Raw genomic sequence first — 18,446 nt, forward strand, 5'->3', positions numbered from 1 at the left:
GCAGATATGCTTAAAAATACACCTACTTTAAGATGATGGTAAAAATTTTATAGGTTATAATTCAAAATTTTTTTCGAAAAATCTATAGAAATTATTTTAAAATAAAAATTTAAAAATAAAACGCAAAAAATGGGTAAATTTTATTTGGAATGAACCAAAATTTCGAAATGTGAGAGAAAAAATAAAAAAAGAGATATTAATAAATATTTGCCAAATTCAATTAACATTGAGGAGCTAAAATTTTGAGAGCTAATATTTTAAAAACTATTCGTACGATTTTTACAAAACTTGGTATTCTGGCATAATTTGAGTCGTAGAATCGAAATATGTAAAAAATTTGGTATGTTATTTCAGAAAAAGTCCGATTTTGTGTCAAAATACCTATGTTAGAATAGTACTATATATAAATCTAATATATATCCTAAGTCACGCTTTCGAGACATGAAAAACGTAGTTTGAATTTTGTCAATCGCCCCAGTAGAACGGGAGATATAGCACTGTCCCATTTTTTTTTTTTTTTTGAGCAGTGTACACGTCAACTTATTTTTACTTAAAAAAAATCCCGGAATTGCACAAAAATGGCATTGCGCACACTCTTTACTATATTCATGTACACTGCTTTTTTCTCATAAATTAGAAAAATTTCACGAAAATGCATTAACATTTTGTGAATCTTTAAATTCGATAAAAAGAACATATATGAAATTACCTGATCGCGAAAAAAGTATATACCCTTTCCAAGGATGAACATTTGCACGTATAAAATAAATAAAATATCCAAAAACTTTTACCTCTAAATTATCTATTATAAACCTCACCTGCCAATTTATAACAAACATTAAAAATGGTTGCAAATACTTAGTGTCAAATACTTAAATTCTTTCCATGCACATTTACTTCTACTCAAACATATTCCAAAATACTACAAACATATAACTCTCAAAATCACGATCATTAAATTAAAATATAATTAAATTAAAAAACAATACTTAAAATATAAATAAGCACATACATTAAATTAATAAAAATTAGCTTACAATCCTAATTACTTTAAACTAAATCATTGCTAATAACAATTTTCCAATAATACCATATTAATTTATTTACTCTTTACATTTAGAACAATGCATAAAAATAATATCCTCAAATAATTAAAAATACTAACTTACCTAATCTTCTACAGAATCTTGAGTGCATGGCGGATCACAAAATGTCCATTTTCACCAGATTTCTTAGGGCCATGGGATCCAAATATTAAACAACACTGTTTCACAGAACATAGAATAAAACTAACACTATAAAGTACAGCAGATATTTTTACAAATTTACCCCCTTTTCCGATTAAAGAACAGTGATTTGTCCATTAAAGTCACATGACATATCTCATGATCTCTCATTTCCCTCACACAAAATAATGCGTAATCGGAACTGAGTACTTCTCACATTATTCCCAAAGTCCTAGGTAGTAACGTTTATTGCCTCCAAAATGTCGCCAAACTACCTGTTACCATATTCCAAAGATTAGCCCAGTATTTTGGTGCAGATTGAATCAAACTCTCTCAGTTTCAAAAGAATGATCAAATACAGGTCTTTTATCTTTAGAGAACAAGGGAAACGTGGAAATGATGTTATAAAATGCTGAATGAATAAAAGAAGAAAACATGTAAGGAAAGATGCCAAATAATAGACATTTTGAATGCTCTAATATCTACTATCAAGAAAGAGTTTTTAATGCAGTTTTTAGAAAATATCATAATTGTATGTGCATTAAATAAAAAGAAGCTTAAGGTTTACATTTAAGATCTTCTTGTATGAAATGCACATATTCTGTAAATATAGTGTTTATTTTCTGTAGTTTGAGTTATTATTCAGTATTTTGACTTTTTAGGTGATTTTTATGCAAAATAGAATGGAATAGCTACGTAAGTCTAAATTTAAAATATCCAAGATTTATTCTTTCAGCTACACCTTAAGAATATCAATTTTCAAAAAATAATTATTTATTATATGAGGGTTAGTCAAAAAGTTAGTTGCACTGCCTAAGAAAACAAAACAGGAGCAAAATTTTACAATAACTTTCTTTATATATTAAAGTTTCATTCAAAATCTACTTTTCAATGTAATTACCTCCGTTATTTAAGCATCTGTCAAAGCATGGTACAAGTTTTTCCGATGCTTTCTGTAAAGAAATCCCATCCAATGTCCGATAACCATTGTTGGGCTGCGGCTTTCACTTCGGCATCTGAATGGTACCGTCGCTTTGAAAGTTCTTGTTTCATGGGACGAAACACATGGAAGTCAGGAGGTGAAAGGTCTGGGCTATAAGGAGGGTGAGTCCACATTTCCCACCTAAACTTTTTCACAAGTTTGCATGTTTGTTTTGCTGCATGCGGTCTTGCATTGTGCACAATGCCTTTCAACAGTTTACGTAGCCGTTGATTTTTAAGTGATTTCCGCAATCATTTTAGTCCTTCACAATAAGAAGATGCATTAATTGTGGCACCCTTCGGCATGAAGTCTGTATTCGCCATGCCTTCTCTTTTGAAAAACAGCATCATCATCACCTTTCCTGCAGATGGAACAGTTCGACATTTTGATCATGTCGAGAACTGCAATGTTTCCACTCGAGTGAGCTGCGTTTCATTTCAGGTGAGAAGTGGTGAATCCAAGTTTCATCTCCAGTCACAATTTTGTCCCAAAACTCACTTCCTTCCGTCTTTCAAAACGCTTTCCTGTATGTTCCTCCGTCAATAGACATAGCACCCATCGAGCACAAACTTTACGAAATTTAAGGTGATTGGCAATAATTTTATGCACTTCCATCAGAAATATCCAGTTCATTTGAGATTTCCTCTATCATTATGCATCTGTTTGCAAGAATGCATTCATTCATGCGAGCAGCGATTTCCGAGTTTGTTTCAGTTGATGGTCTTCCCTCGCGCTCAGCGTCGTCAATATCCGTACGTCCATTCTCAAACATGTTGCACCATTTCGCGATAGCTTGACATTACATTTCATTTTCACCATACACTTCAAGCAACTGCTCATAACTTTCAGTGCAGTTGCACCTTTTTGCCCACAAAAAACGAATCACGGCATACATTTCCAATTTGGACGCTATTTGCAGCTGTCAAGACATGTTTGCGACTGATAATCAAAAAATCTAAACTTGCCTTGGGGAAGCGGCTACGTCACACGATAAAGGTACATGTCTGAAGGGTTGCCACACAGTGTCATCCAAATAGTCTTAGACGGAACATATTTACACAGTAGTGCAACAAACTTTCTGACTGACCAATGTACATCATTCAGTCTAAAAAATATGCAAGTGTTTATGCAAACTTATTATATGACTAGATTTATTTCATTGTCCATATAGTTAATTGTGGTACATTCTGATTTATTTTTGTTACTAGTATTTAATCATCCTTGAGGCTCTAGTATTTTAGGTGGAGTTTGTTGAAATTCCATTGTGTTTTCAAGAAACTTTTTAATCTAATAAATGATAAGGTTTTTGCTTTTGTGCAGTTTTATTTTTTACTGTAAGAACTAAATGTCAGTAATACTGTTTAATCAATTTTCAGGTACATTACTGTTTTGATTGTAAGCAAGGTGCTTTTTAAAAATGAGCATTGAATGTTTGAAGTATACAAAACTATTAATGCAGTAATTAGTGAACAAAGAGCATATTATAAGCTGTTAGCAGTTGACAGTATATTTATTAAAACTGACATCTAATCGGTATTGCTGGAAATTTTTGAGCTAAAGTAGCAAGAGAAGAATTGAAAAATAGCATGTGGCATCAGAGATCATGTGATTTTGTGATGTTATAAGTTCGTAAGCTCATGTATCTCTAACATCACAAGTTCAGTTTGCAAATATTCCATGGGCTATGAATCGAGTCGTTTCTTAGAAATTCGTTCTTTACGTAGAAATCTGGTGTTGCTTTGATTTTTAAGTCATTTCAGTTAGTTAGTTCTTGGCAATATTATAATCAGTGGAATGAGTTTCAAATATGTGGCACAGAGTCCGCAAACAATAAATATATGGCATAGAGTCCACAAACCATCATGTAATCATTTTGAAAATTGGGGAGGGGGGACGGACTGAAAAACAGCATTGATAGAGTAATAAAATTGCCAGTACAGTCAAAAGTCGTTAATCCGGACTCGTCGGGACTTCCGCGATTCCGGATTATCGATTTTTCCGGATTATAGATCATCAGTTTAAATCTCGTAGGATGGCATGCAGAAATTCTAAAATAAAAAATATGAAACCGTAATTTATGAAATAAAGAACAATTATGATCTAAAGGGTATCAAAATTTGCAAAAAGAAAAAGCTTAATATTTATTTGTTTACTTTATTAAACATTTCTTTCAATGTAAGTTGTTTAAGTTTTGCTTCGTTTCATGTGATAATACTTTCTCTTTAATTCTATTAAACAGACATAATTTCTTGTTCAGTTACAAAGTTCCGCCGTTCAAGTCCTATAATTGCTGTGTCAAGAACACCGACTAATTTCTCAATCGAAATTTTTTTGTTTTCAATAACCTCTGTCACTTTTCTTCGCTATCGGAAGCGAATTATAATGACGAGTAACTTGTTTTAAATCATATCAAAGACGGAGCATATCGAGATGAAATACTACATTTGGTAAGGAATTATAAGCAAAATAAAATAAAAACATCTGCGCTGAAGATAAGGATAGTGCTGACAAATCAACTTCCAATTCATTAGGCGCCCGCCGCCGAGCAGCGTGAAATTGATAAACAGATTTCGGATTTCAAAACATACTTTCGCTTTAGATCCTTACATATTAACAATTATATATCGGAAATTCTATTTGATATAATCGAAAGTTTAAGCTTACTTTTATAAAATTGCTCTTACAGTCTGCAAAAAAATAATAAGCCGGATGCAATTCGAAAATTAAGGAACAACGCAATCATCAACATTAACTGAAATAGATAATTAGATAATTTTAGCTTATACGTCCATTATACATAAAATGGGCACGCGAAAACGTATTCTACACTTGCGCACACTCATATGCGCAGTCGTAAAAGGTCTTACGCGCACGCGTGAACGCCTCTGCGCATGTGTCAACGTGGCGCCTGCGCAGAGAGTTTTTAGTTTTGATGTCCGGATTATAGATCATTCCGAATTATGGGTGTCCGAATTAACGACTTCTGACTGTATTAATATTAAGGAACATAGCATTATTTTACAATATTTTTATTACTATTATTTCTACAATTATTCATTTCCATATGTCAGTTATGGAATACAATCTGTGGTCCGATGAGTATAAAAAGAAATTTTTAAATTGCCTTTTATGCGAAAAAGAGGCAGTAGGAGTACAACTTTTACTTTTTATGTTTTAATTTTGAACTTATTTATATCACTGTTTATACAGACATATCTGAAATAAAATTATTAACATTGAAAAGAAAAAGAGGAAAATTACTAAATAAATAAGTAAAATTGATTGTTAGACCTTTATGTTGTATTTTTGTATGGAACTTTTTAAGGAACAGAATATAAAGAATGATGCCTTGGAATTCTGTAGATAAAATGTGATAGTTATTTCAATTATAAACAGATATTTGTACCTCAGCTTCTAAAATTTTGATTGAGTTTTCTTTAAATTATATACAGTCAAAAGTCGTTAATTCGGACACCCATAATCCGGAATGATATATAATCCGGACCTTAAAGCTAAAAACTTTCTGCGCATGCGCCGCGTCGGCACATGCGCACAGGCGTTTTACGCGTGCGCGTAAGACCCTGACTACTGCGCATATGCGTGTGCGCAAGTGCAGAATACTTTTTTGCCTGCGGTATAACGGACGGTGTAAGCTAAAATTATCTAATTATCTATTTTAGTTAATGTTAATGATTGCGTTGTTCCTTAATCTTCGAATTGGATCCCACTTATTATTTTTTGCAGACTGTAAGAGCAATTTTATAAAAGTAAACTTGAACTTTCGATTATGTCAAGTAGAATTTCCGATGCTGGAACTTCCAAAGGATCTACAAAACGAAAGTATGTTTCGATGTCCAACAAACAAAAAGTGGAATTGCTGCAAAAAATGGATAAAGACATGAAGAATGTGACAGAGAGGTTAGTGAAAACGAAAAAATTTCGATTGACAAGTTAGTCGGTATTCTCGGCACAGCAATTAACGGGACTTGAACAGCAGAACTTTGTAACTGAACAAGAAATTATGTCTTTTTATAGAATTAAAGAGAAAGTATTGTAACATAAAATGAAGCAACTTAAACAACTTACATTGAGAGAAATGTTTAATAAAGTAAACAAATAAATATTAAGTTTTTTTTTTTTTTTTGTAAATTTTGATACTCTTTAGATCATAATTGTTCTTTATTTCATAAATTACGGTTTCATATTTTTAATTTTAGAATTTCTGCATGCCATCTTACCAGATTTAAACTGATGATCTATAATCCGGAAAAATCGATAATCCGGAATCGCCGAAGTCCCGACGAGTCCGGATTAACGACTTTTGACTGTACTACATTTAATGAATGTACATTTAATGAATGTAGTATATAATTTAAAGAAAACTCAATCAAAATTTTATAAGCTGAGGTACAAATATCTGTTTATAATTGAAATAACTATCTCATTTTATCTACAGAATTCCAAGGCATCATTCTTTATATTCTGTTACATTTAATGAATGTAGTATATAGTCTGAAGAAATATTGAATTATTTCATTTTTAGTTGGAAAATGTTTCATGTTAAAGTTAATCAAGAAGCATTTGAATAAAAATAATATATTTTAAAAAGTGAGCATGCATGTTACTCATAACACAAGAGCTATAGTTTGACTTAAATGTTGGAATTGTATTCATAAACCACCAAAATTTTAAAACAAAATGGTCAATGAAATGTATGAAAATACTACTGATTAGTATTGAGAACTGCATATGTGCATGTGAGCTAGGATCACCTGTTTAAATTAAACATACATTATATGAGCATATAATGAATTTTATGATGTATTTAAAAGTAATTAGCAAAAAGTAGCACAAGGAAATGGTGGAGTTGCAGAAAATTCACATCAACATAAATTTTAGTAGCATAAGTTTGCCAAAAGTTGCAAATTTGTAGAAAATTGCATGATCTGGCAATACTGCATTTAATAAGTTATAATTTGAATCAAGTAGTAATTTTGCATAATTAGCTGTAGGTAAATTTTTTCAAATAATTAGCTAAAAATTACTAAGAATTTAAATAAAATTTCTAAAGTAAATGTCATGCATTTGTAAATAACTTTTTGTTTTATTTGTTGACAAAAGATAAGGTAAATATTTTATAAATTTTTCAGAAAGCCAAAAGGAAATTATTTTACTGTAAAACTTAAGTAATAGGAAAAAATATATATACATTTGTGTACTTCAAATTCATAACATTAGATGTGCATATATCCTTGTCCAATTAAAAAAAAATATATCAACACAAACTACAAATAAAGAGCATGTTCTTTGTTTATCACCTGAAGAGTGAAAATGGATTTTTATTTTGATTAAGAAGGCAAGTTGCTTGCATTTCATCCTGACAACTTGTCTTATGTAGATTTAAAGTCACAGAGCAAGTACATGCATATTTTTGCATTAAGGAGATAATTAGAAAATCATATAAATTTAAAGGAATAATTTTTTTTTTTTTTTTTTCTTTATTTTGTCTAAGGTAGGCAGTACTAATCATAGGTACATCACTACATATTTCTGCTTCTAAAGCAGCTTATATGATGTAGTTCATTTCAAATCAAAGTGTTAGTTAAATCAAAGTTGTTAGTTTCAAAATCAAAAAGTTTTTCTCATATATATATATATATACGAGAATGTTTTCCTAATTTTAAACTATGTTCAAAGGCCATTTTCTTTGTTAAAATCATATAAGTCAATCCTATCCCAAAATCATGAATGTGCATTTTCCCGTTTTCATAAGCATGCATTTTGTGCATTTTTTTTTGGGGGGGGATGTTTCACACATTATTAAAAGTTCCTTATTCTGTGAGATGAATATATAAAAATTACAGTGTAGACGTAATTTTTTGCATTTTATCAAAACCAAGTATGTGCCAATCTAAGATTTTCAAGTAAGTGGTATTGGTATGATGGTAGTGATGTATATGAGATTTTTCCTAGCTTAAAAATATCTAAGTTTATCTCATTGATAGGTAATATATACATAAACATGATATAATATATATATACATAAATGTATAAAAACTCTTCTCTCAACAAAAGAGCTTTGTTTATTGTACACTTTTCAATCTGAGAGCAGTGATATGCTGATGCTAAAATAATCCAAAGTGCTAACTTGTCAGCAAATGTTAAAATGGATTGCATGGTTTTTTTTTTGGGGGGGATACATAAAACATAAATAGAATAATAAATCTTAAGCAGGAAACTGAAAAAACAAATATCAATGCATATGACTCAAAATTGTTGTATAAAACAGATATAATTCAAGTAATATGTGTCAGTAGAATCTTAGAAAAAATTCAAAGGAACAAGACTATGATATTAATAGGAATGTGACCCCCTAATGTTTAGAGAGAAACAGAATCATATATCACTGTGTGATTTCACTCTCTCTATGAGGTCGTTAATTAGATTTTGTCAGAGTAAGCTGTTTCTTCTTCTTATGTAGTCTTCAAGGTATTGAGATATCTATGAGAATAATTCTACTCTGCAACATCTCTTTCAGAAGTGTGTCAAAATTCTTTCTGGAATTCAAATAAAAAAGTATGGTTGGCTACTTCTTTAATTTAATACTTTCAGCTAAGTTTTCTCACTGAAGTTGTTATATCATTTATAAAAAGAAAACCAGGTCCTCTTGTCCCTCTAAAAAATATTATAAAAAATTTAAGAATTCATCCCAAAATTTTTAAGCAAATACTTTTTCACTGATATCAGTATGTTCATTAATCACTTTACCCTATGCCGTTATATCTGTATCACTGAAACAATTATATTTTTAATGTTTGTAAGAATATTTTATTTTATGGCTGTCTTTAGATGAAAATGCAAATGTTTAGAATCACATGTTGAATCGAAATTCAGCATGATCATCCTTTGAACAGAAGTTGATCATCACTGAAGAGAAGCATGATTTTTTTTTTATCATAGTCCTTCAGTTCTGGGCCCTCTTTTGCTGTAAGATCAGTGAAAGTGTAACCATTGGTTTTCCTGTTGTTAAAGACTTTTTCGTAGGCCCTTCTAATACAAATCAATCATATAGAACTCCAAGTGGTGGGCGAAAGCTCTAAATTCAACTTACTATTACCATATTATAGTTGACAGTTTCAAATAAAAATTGGTCCTGAGAAAGAAGTCCCCCCCCGTGACTTAGTTATGGATCTTTAGCAATTTCAAGAGTCTGTGGACTGTTTGTAGAGGATAGACACTGTTTTGAAATTCTCCTGTCTCACCATTTCTATAATTGTGCACATTCTTTCCAAACTATGAATAGCTATCCATTTAAAATATTTTTCATATAATGCTGTAGTGCTATCAAAACTGATTTGATGCAGTAATTTCTGAAATGAAACCTTGGGTTTTAGAAAATTTGTACTAGAAGTGGACAGAAAATTTGGATATGTACTCTGCACTCTCATATATTTGAAAATAGCATTGTGCATTGACTTTGTTTCAAAATCAAACTGTTCTGGTTGGATGAGTAGTAATAATTAGATTTGCTTTGTGCTCATTCTAGGAAAAAATAAATCACATTAGTTGGTTGCATTATGAAATTTTATTATATATATATATATAAAGTTAACTCTGGACATAATTAAAATTCAAGCATGCATTTTCTGATGGATGAGAGAGAGGGATTTTCAAAAGATCCCCATACTTTCTTTTAGCACTTTTAGCATCAAAAATGTTTAAATTATAAATCAGTTTTTTAAACTGTTGGTGTTTAAATGTTAATTTTTTCATTTTGGTTTTCAGATTTCCTTAATAAATTGACATATATCTTCCCCCCTTCTAACCGAATATGGCTAACCATCCTCCCCTTGGATGGTTTTTATTACATACTGTTTGTAATGGTATCTAATGCTTTTCAAGTACCTGCTTGAAATTTTGGATTTTTTTTTCCAATTGAAATTTAAGATGAAATAACTGAAAAAGCAGGCTTTTATTGTTGATAATTATTTATTAAACAGAAAAAAAAAAAAAAAAAAGGTACATGAAAGCTCATAAAAATTTTTTTTGTTCAAAACACAACTCAAGATAATTCAATTTACTTGTCTGTGCCTTAGTAATGCTTTTGAATACAATAGGAATTCCCGTACAAAAGTAATTCATATATTTAAAATTAAAACCAAATGGCCATAATTTTCAAAATCAGGGTTAAATAAAGTTTTTGAATTCATCAATGAAAAAATTCTGTATCAGGTTTTGGCTAATTAGTGTAATGGGCAAGTAATTTAAATCCTTTATATTTTACAGGGGCAATCATCCTTGTGTGTCAAGCAGATTTCCAGAATTTGGAAGGTATTGGTTTCTTATACTGTGGATATAATTTAATTATTGGGCGTTTTAGTATTCTGTAGAAACTTCAATATATTAATTTTTCTAAGAATTTTGTTTGATATGGTAGTATCTGGCTGTTCCTGTTCTGTATGTAGCTAGCTGGCATAAAAGAGAAATTTTAACTAGACACATTTATTGGATTTATTTTTCACCCTCCAGTGGAGCATAACATGTATACAACTTTCTCATCATGTAAATAAGTGTATATGTTTAATATATGCATATGATAAAAATTAATGTGAAGACTAGGAACTTGGTATTAAATATATTAATTATTTTTATTGAATCAGAATTGTAGAAATTGGCTTTTTATTGAATTGTAGAAATTTGAAGCCTACTTAATGTTTTTTCCATATTAAATTTAGGAATGTAAAGCTTACTTAATATTTTTATTGCATTAATTTTTTAAGTCCATTGTAGTGAACTCATGCATATACATAGCTCTTTCTTAATAGGCATTTTATTTATTCCAATGTTTTAAATCTCATATTAAGTAACTAACATTTAATATCTAATCATTTAATTTTTACTGAGATAGAATCCTGTTTAAATCATAAATGCTGTAATAGTTTAAATATATGTTAAATTCTGTGATTAAGTTTCGTTGAGGGAAATGGACTGTAGGTGAATTTTCTAATATGGTGTTCATTTGCTAATATGATGTTTCAATTTAATTACATATGGGAGTATGTTAAAATTAAGAGTCATGCATTAGAATGAGTTGCAGTGTTATTTTAATTACGTAGACTGCAGTATGTTAATATTATCGAGTATATCAAAATACTATTAGATGACATACTAATTTTCTGTCTTATCAAAAGTTTTCTTTCCATCTGCTCCTCCCAAAAAAGTTTAGGGCAAGAAAAAGGTTTTAAACACCTATACAAAAAATTTTTTAATGAACATTGTTTTTAATTTAAAAAACACATGCTTAATGGTTCTTTCTGCATTATCAAAGCAAACTAAAATAATAATAATAATAATAAATACAATTATTTATTTTATGCTGATTAAAGGTGCATTACATGCATTCATCACATGTGTGTTAAATGAGTGTAATTTGGAAGTCCGTTTTTTTTCTCGCAAAATTCATTTTTTATGAACTTAAAGTCAGATATCATGAGATGAAAGTAATATTCATAGGTGTATTTTTGCAATTTGTAAATGTTGTAAATTTATCCAAAAGTTGCACACAAAATTTTAAAAAGCTGCACAAAATTTTAAAAATTGGAAAAATTCCAAAGAGGGATGTTATTAGCAAATTATTTTAATGGATGACGTCCCTAAACTATTATATGTAATGCATCACTTGAAATTTCATTCAGAATTTTACACTGTAAGCCTTTAAAACTGTGTGTTTGTTGCAAGATGGTGGCAAGCTTTTATGATTGAGCATTACTATTGATTGAGCATAAATTTGATTACAGTGTTATCTATCTCACACTTTTTGTTGGCGTTTGCAACATTTTATTTCTGAACTTGTCTATTTTAACTGAGCCAAAAAGGGAATAGTGGTCACTTTGTTTGTGATGGTAAATGTTGTGTTTCTCAAAGTGAGTTTTCCATGGGGAAATCATTGTCTTCACACAAATATTTTGAAATTTATATTTAAATGCTTTAACAGCTTTTCTATCATTATTGTCTGTGAAGTAAAGCTCAACCATAAAAATTCATTCTGCTGGAGAAAAACTCATGATTGTCAATTGTATGATAGTAATGACAAAAATATTAAACATAAAAGTTTAAATATATAATTCATAAATATATTTTTAAGATAGCTAATTAATGTCCTTTTATAAATAGTACATTTTATACTGGGTACCCGAATTTGTAATTTTTTTCTTATTATCTCTACCTGTTGCGTTCATATCTATGTATTTAAATACCTGTCAAAATTAATTCATATATTTAAAATGGTTTATATGGTTTATAAGCAAATGGTTTTCAGGAAATTTTCTGAATTTGTTAGTTGCAGTATCAAATATTGTATTGTATGAAATATACAATAATGACCCAAATTCTGGATACATATTGAAATTTTTGTTTTTCAAATTTGCATGCTTATGAAAAATGTGATGTCATGTAATGGAAAAATTTTTATGTCACCTACAGCTGCAGGCTGGAGATTCTTGTTTTTCATCACATTTTCATGTCTCCCAGTAGATCATTGAGTTTTGCGGTTTTTAATTTTTAGCCATTATTAAAGAAAAGGTTTACTGTGAATAAATGAAATCTATTTAATTAAATTTAATTTGTTCATGTTCCATTCTCCCTGCCCTAGTGATTTTCAGCATAATTTTGCTCATTAAATTTTATCTGAATTGTATTAATCCACTGTTAACATTAATAAAGCATTTTATGAAGATTCAGTCATGTTTAATCAGTTATTTGTATTTTGTCTTGCATCAATATATGGTACATAACTAAGTTTACTCATACAGTAATATGTACTCTAATTATTTTGTTTTCTTTGTATTTAAAATTACTTGATAAATGAAAGCTTTCCTTTCCTATTCAGGATTTTTTTATCAGTATATAAAAGTGTAAGAACAATATAGAATGAGATTAGTCAAAGGAATCTAACATTTAAAATATCTAATTAAATGTTAATATATTTTACATCAGAATCATATTATAAATAATTCAATAATGTCAATCATGCATTATAAAAGTCAATTTAAGTCAGTGTTGAGTTCTTTTGAGGCAATTATGTATAATTTAATAGATCATTTAATGCTGAATTGGGGAGAAAGCATTCAGATACATTTAATGTGAAAAAAAATTGCCATAAATGATGCAGTCTCTTTGAATATTTTATTCCATTCAGTAGTTAGTAGGAAAGTGCCACCCAGCTGGTATAATGGTTAGTGATACTGACTGCTATATTCATGGGCCGGGGTTTGAATCCCAGAGGAAAGCTTGGTTGTAACTGTCTATCTCTTCATAGGAAGCAACAGTAGCCACCTATTAGCTTCCATAATGAAATGGCCATCATTTCCAGCTACTGTAGTGGCGCAAGACCAATCGCTATTAAATAAAGTGCCCAGTCATTTAAAACAAAAAGTTAGTAGGAAAGCCTTTACTTCTGGTAACAACATCGCAGCATTGTCTCATTGAGCTTACAAAGGCAATTAATAAAGTCATAAAGTCATACATTTTGGCATTATGTAATAATGAAAGCTGTTCTTTTCTTATTATGTAATGCAAATCTGTAATTAAAAGCCTTTGCTTTTTATCTTTTATTTGATGAAATATGATTTAGTTGTTCAAGATCTTTCAAATAATACTGTAGATTTTATATCGAGTTTTAGTTCAGGCCTGTTTCCTAGCCAGGGCAATAACTGAATACATTTTATATTGAATCATTGTTCACATAAAATTTCTGCATGGCAGGGAACTAAATTCTAAGATTGGAAAAGCAGATGAAATTTCATGTGATTCATTATTTAAACATTATATCTATTGAAAACAAGAGAAATTTCATTATTGAGAAAGATATCACTAACGGAAGTAGCAGTTCGTGTTCTAGGATAGAGTCCATATATTTTTTTGCATTTAGTGTGCTTTCTGTTATTGGTAGCTGTTTGCTGACATACATGAACATATCCTTCTTCTAGTAGGCGCTTTACATTTGTCTGAAAAAAGTCAAAATGCAGCTCTTCTCATACTGTGTAGCACGTATTTTCAACCATCACTTCTGTATAATGATGTCTTATTCTCATCAGGCTAAAGAATATAGTGTTTTTGGTCATCTGTCCAGTTAGTATATTCTTTTGCTCAGTTCTGTTGCACTCTTGTAAATTAAGAAATTATTCTTTGTTTGAAATCTTATCTCTGAGTCCAGAGTCTGATAGCCTTCTCCTTATAGTTCTTGAATTTGCAGGAACACCACTTATGAGAAATTTGTACTTATGAGAATTTTGTCAATTTCAGAAGAATGTTGGCTTGCATCCATTAGTATATCAGCTGTGTGCCATCAGTGGACTAGTCCCAAAACATTTTATACATTAATATTTTCAAGTTTGTTTTTATCTAAGACTCAAAGCATTAAAAAGAACATTATTTTAACTCATTTGAAACTGTGCCTATTGAAAAGTAGTTGGATTTTGGGAATATGAGAAGCTCATATTGTGTTGGGCTCTGTGTGACGAACAACTAGCATGTTTTCACCTGTTTCCACAGCTATGCGGACTAACTATTAACTACTAGCACAAAAGTTATAAGAAATTTTACTTTTCTCTTGAATTCATATAAATGAAATTAATTTTATATGAAATAATTCGAAGTAAAATATATTAATGTGGCAATTCTAAACTGTGGAGAGCACGGTATGAAATGCTAGTCCTCACAGAAGTTGGAATCATTTTATACACCTACTGCTGCATAATTATCTTTTTGTTTTTAGTATTAATGTGCTCAACAAAAATAGTTGGTGAGTAAACAAAATGTATAAATCTGTAATAAATCAGACTCGATTGAATTTAAATTAATAAACAGAGAGCATTATTCTATGCAACAAAGACAAACTACTACTACATATAAAAAAATATGACATCACAGTTTCTTTTAAAGATAAACACTACTGCCATCTATTGGCCAGCTGAGAAAATATATTCATAAAAACTTATATATATATAAAATACTCACAGATAGATCAATTTTACTGAATTTTAAGGTTATAAAGGTCTTTCAATTGGTCTTCTAACAACACTCTTATCTAATTGAATCTCACAAGATCTAATTCTACCATTACTTTCAGGAGATAATTCTTTAATCCTACCTAACTTCCCATTACTTCATTTCACATATTCTTCTTATACAAGTACATCATCATTAATTTTAAAGGTGGGAGTTTTTGAAAACTTGATTGATCTTAGTTCTAGCAAATAGTCTTTATAAAACCTTTTCCAAACATTTTCTGATAGTAATTGCCTACAGTTCTATCTTTTAATAAACTGAGATCGTATGGATTCTGATTTATAATCAGGTGAAGGTTACAGTCAATCTGGATCCAGTTATAAAATAAGATTGTGAAAGAGGATCAGTTGCATTTGGTTTATTGTATGCATAGGTTATGGCTCTAGAATTGATAACAACTTCAACTATAACAGTATACAGTTCATTATACCATAAAGAAGCTTTACCTGAGATTCGTTTTAAGCAAGGTTTTAGAGATCTTACCAACATTCCCAGAATCTTCCTCACCAAGCAACACTTTCTACAATAAATTTCCATTTAAAAGCATTTTTCTCAATGAAATTTAGAGCCTTTTTATCATTACATAATTTACATAAATACTTTAATTTGCTATTGTCAGTTTTAAAGATCTTGGCATTATCTGATAAATAACTCTACAAATACCTTTACTTGCAAAACAATTATGCAGTGCTTGAATAAAACACTGTGTACTTAAAAATTTGATAATAATTCTAAATGGACCCCACTTACCTCAAACGGTTTCTTTCTTCACTGGGTCATCGGAAAGAGGAGCTGGTATCTCATATGAAGCTGTAGCATTATATTTTTTACAAAACCTGCAATCATATAACACAGATTTTACAAAACATCTAGCTTTAAAAACCCGAAATTTACCTCTTACTTGCACTAAAGTTTCATTTACACCAGTATGAAATACCTTTTCATGACAGTTAAATATAATTAAATGAGGAAAAATATTGTTTGATAGTATTATATATTATAGGTTGAATTTCACCAACATCTAATGATTTTACAAATCTAATTCACTCTCTTAAACAACCCTTTTCATTAATTAATGGACCAAACAAACCCAAACAATTTGGAATTTTAATACAATGGTTTTTTACATTTAACATTATTCTGTTCTACCAAAAAGTACCCACTTTGTGAAAACTTAATCCAATAGCACATAACATATTTCATTTTTGGTCACAGAAAAATCACTGTATTTTGTGACTTGTTTGTTTATGAATCTAAATATATATGGCATTACTTTTAAAAGTTTACTTAAATCACCAAAGTTCTCTTGTCTTTGGTGTCTTTAAAACACAGGTTACGATGGTTGATCACTGCTGGTAACTTGAATCACAACACTCTTTCAAGTAGTGTGCTGTGTGTTACAATGTTCATTCATTTTAGGCCGATTTATTTCATCTTGATATAGATACAGATCATGCCACTACACTCAATCTGCTATAAGCTCAGTCACCTTAACAACACAAATGATTTTGTCAGCAGATTGTCTCATCCAGAACAATGATACCACATACTCTGTGATGTTTTATCTTGAATTTTCACACACAGTTTTGTATGAATGTTTTCCACCAGTGTTGCAAGTTTCTTAACCAGTGGAGCACAATGAGAGAATCAGTCCACAAAGAAATCTTTGCTTGAGAAAATGCACACAGACTGTAGTTAGAAGGCCTAACACTGCTACTTCAAGTTTGAGTCTTGGTGAAGATAATTTTTTGAGAGGAGCCACTCTGCTCTTGACTATCATTAAACTTACTATAGAATGGTTAAAACCATAGAGTTTTACTTACACTGCTGCTCTGTAAGAACTTTGAGATAAATCATGAAAACAGTGTAGTTCCAACATTTCCAGGTGTTACATCAACGTCAAGAAAGTACTGTGTACATCTTTTTCTCTTTTTTATCTCTCTCACACACAATATATATATATATATATATATATATATTGTGTGTGTGTTTATATATATATTGTGTGTGTGTTTCCATTTTGCATGTTTGCGCTTGTAAATATACGTTTTCATAGTTCATCATTCATGTATCTTCTTGTAGTCAGTTTTGGAATTAAAACATTTTGTTTTCCATATGTAAATTCACTTGTAATAATTGTACATTTTTCTACCAGAAGTTCTGAATTGTTCTGAAAGTCTGTGGTTTTATGCAAGATAGAATGAATGGATAAGCAAAAAATATACCTTTTTGTTCAGAGTAGATTGACAAGATATTTAACACAGAGTATTACTAATGAAGCAATATTATTTTTTTCCCTCTCCCAGTATGAAGTTTTTTTTTTTTTTTTTTTTTTTTTTTTTTTTTTTTTTTTTTGTTAAACTAGAAATTTTGCATTTTTATCATTTTTATTTTCTTATTTCGTTTCTTTTGTTCTTTAAGTGATTTTTTTTTTTTTTTTTTAATTTTGAAGTACAATGGACAAAATTCTTGACCACTAAGGTCTCTCTTGTTCATGTTATCATTCTACTTTTGTATTTCACTTTTAGCAGCTTTATGCGCAAAACGTTTTATTGGATTTGCTAAAATTCCAATTTACATTTTTCCAGCTTTAGCAATGAGGTAATTTGATACTTTTTATAGTTTCTATTCTGCATTAGGTTAGTCTTCCTCACAACATGGTGTAACTATTTTACCCAGGAACTACAGTATCAAGTGTACTTTTTAGCAATAGCTTTTAAACATTCCTCTTCTTTGCAAATATTTTAAAATTTTGCAGTTCAATGCGCAAAATTCTTGTCCACTAAGGTCTCTCTTCTTCGTATTATCATTCTACTTTTGTATTTCACTTTTAGCAGCTTTATACGCAATAAGTGTTATTCGATTTACGAAAATTTCCAATTTACATTTTTACAGATTTAGCAATGAAGTAATTTGATACTAATTTGAGTAATTTGAGTAATTCCTATTCCACATTAGGTTAGTCTTCCTCACAACATGGTGTAACTATTTTACTCAGGAACTGCAGTATCAAGTGTCCTTTTTAGCAATAGGTTCTTCTTTGCAATTAAATAAAACATATACCTATTTAGTTTAATAAACTACAGATGCATAATGATTTTATGTATGGCAGGTAAATGCAACCTATGCAGAGAGTGTAAAATCAGTTTGTTTTTAAAGAGAAAAATTAT

General features: G+C 29.9%; 1 protein-coding gene across 12 annotated transcripts in view; it reads left to right on the forward strand.

The window, feature by feature from the left end:
• Positions 1 to 18,446, forward strand: part of LOC118189353 (rho-related BTB domain-containing protein 1-like) — a 265,646-nt gene that overhangs the window by 181,448 nt on the left and 65,752 nt on the right. For 10 of the 12 annotated variants that reach the window (XM_085817263.1, XM_085817262.1, XM_085817266.1 and 7 more), the window contains one exon: positions 10,495 to 10,539. The exons of the other annotated variants lie outside the window; for them this stretch is intronic. In XM_085817263.1, coding sequence (XP_085673389.1) covers positions 10,495 to 10,539 — 45 coding nt within the window. The remainder of the gene's footprint in view (positions 1 to 10,494; positions 10,540 to 18,446) is intronic. 12 annotated transcript variants of the gene reach the window in all.

Source organism: Stegodyphus dumicola, chromosome 5 (genome assembly GCF_044657685.1).
Source record: "Stegodyphus dumicola isolate Sdum_Otavi_A_Nest chromosome 5, ASM4465768v1".
NCBI classification, from domain to species: Eukaryota; Metazoa; Arthropoda; class Arachnida; order Araneae; family Eresidae; genus Stegodyphus; species Stegodyphus dumicola.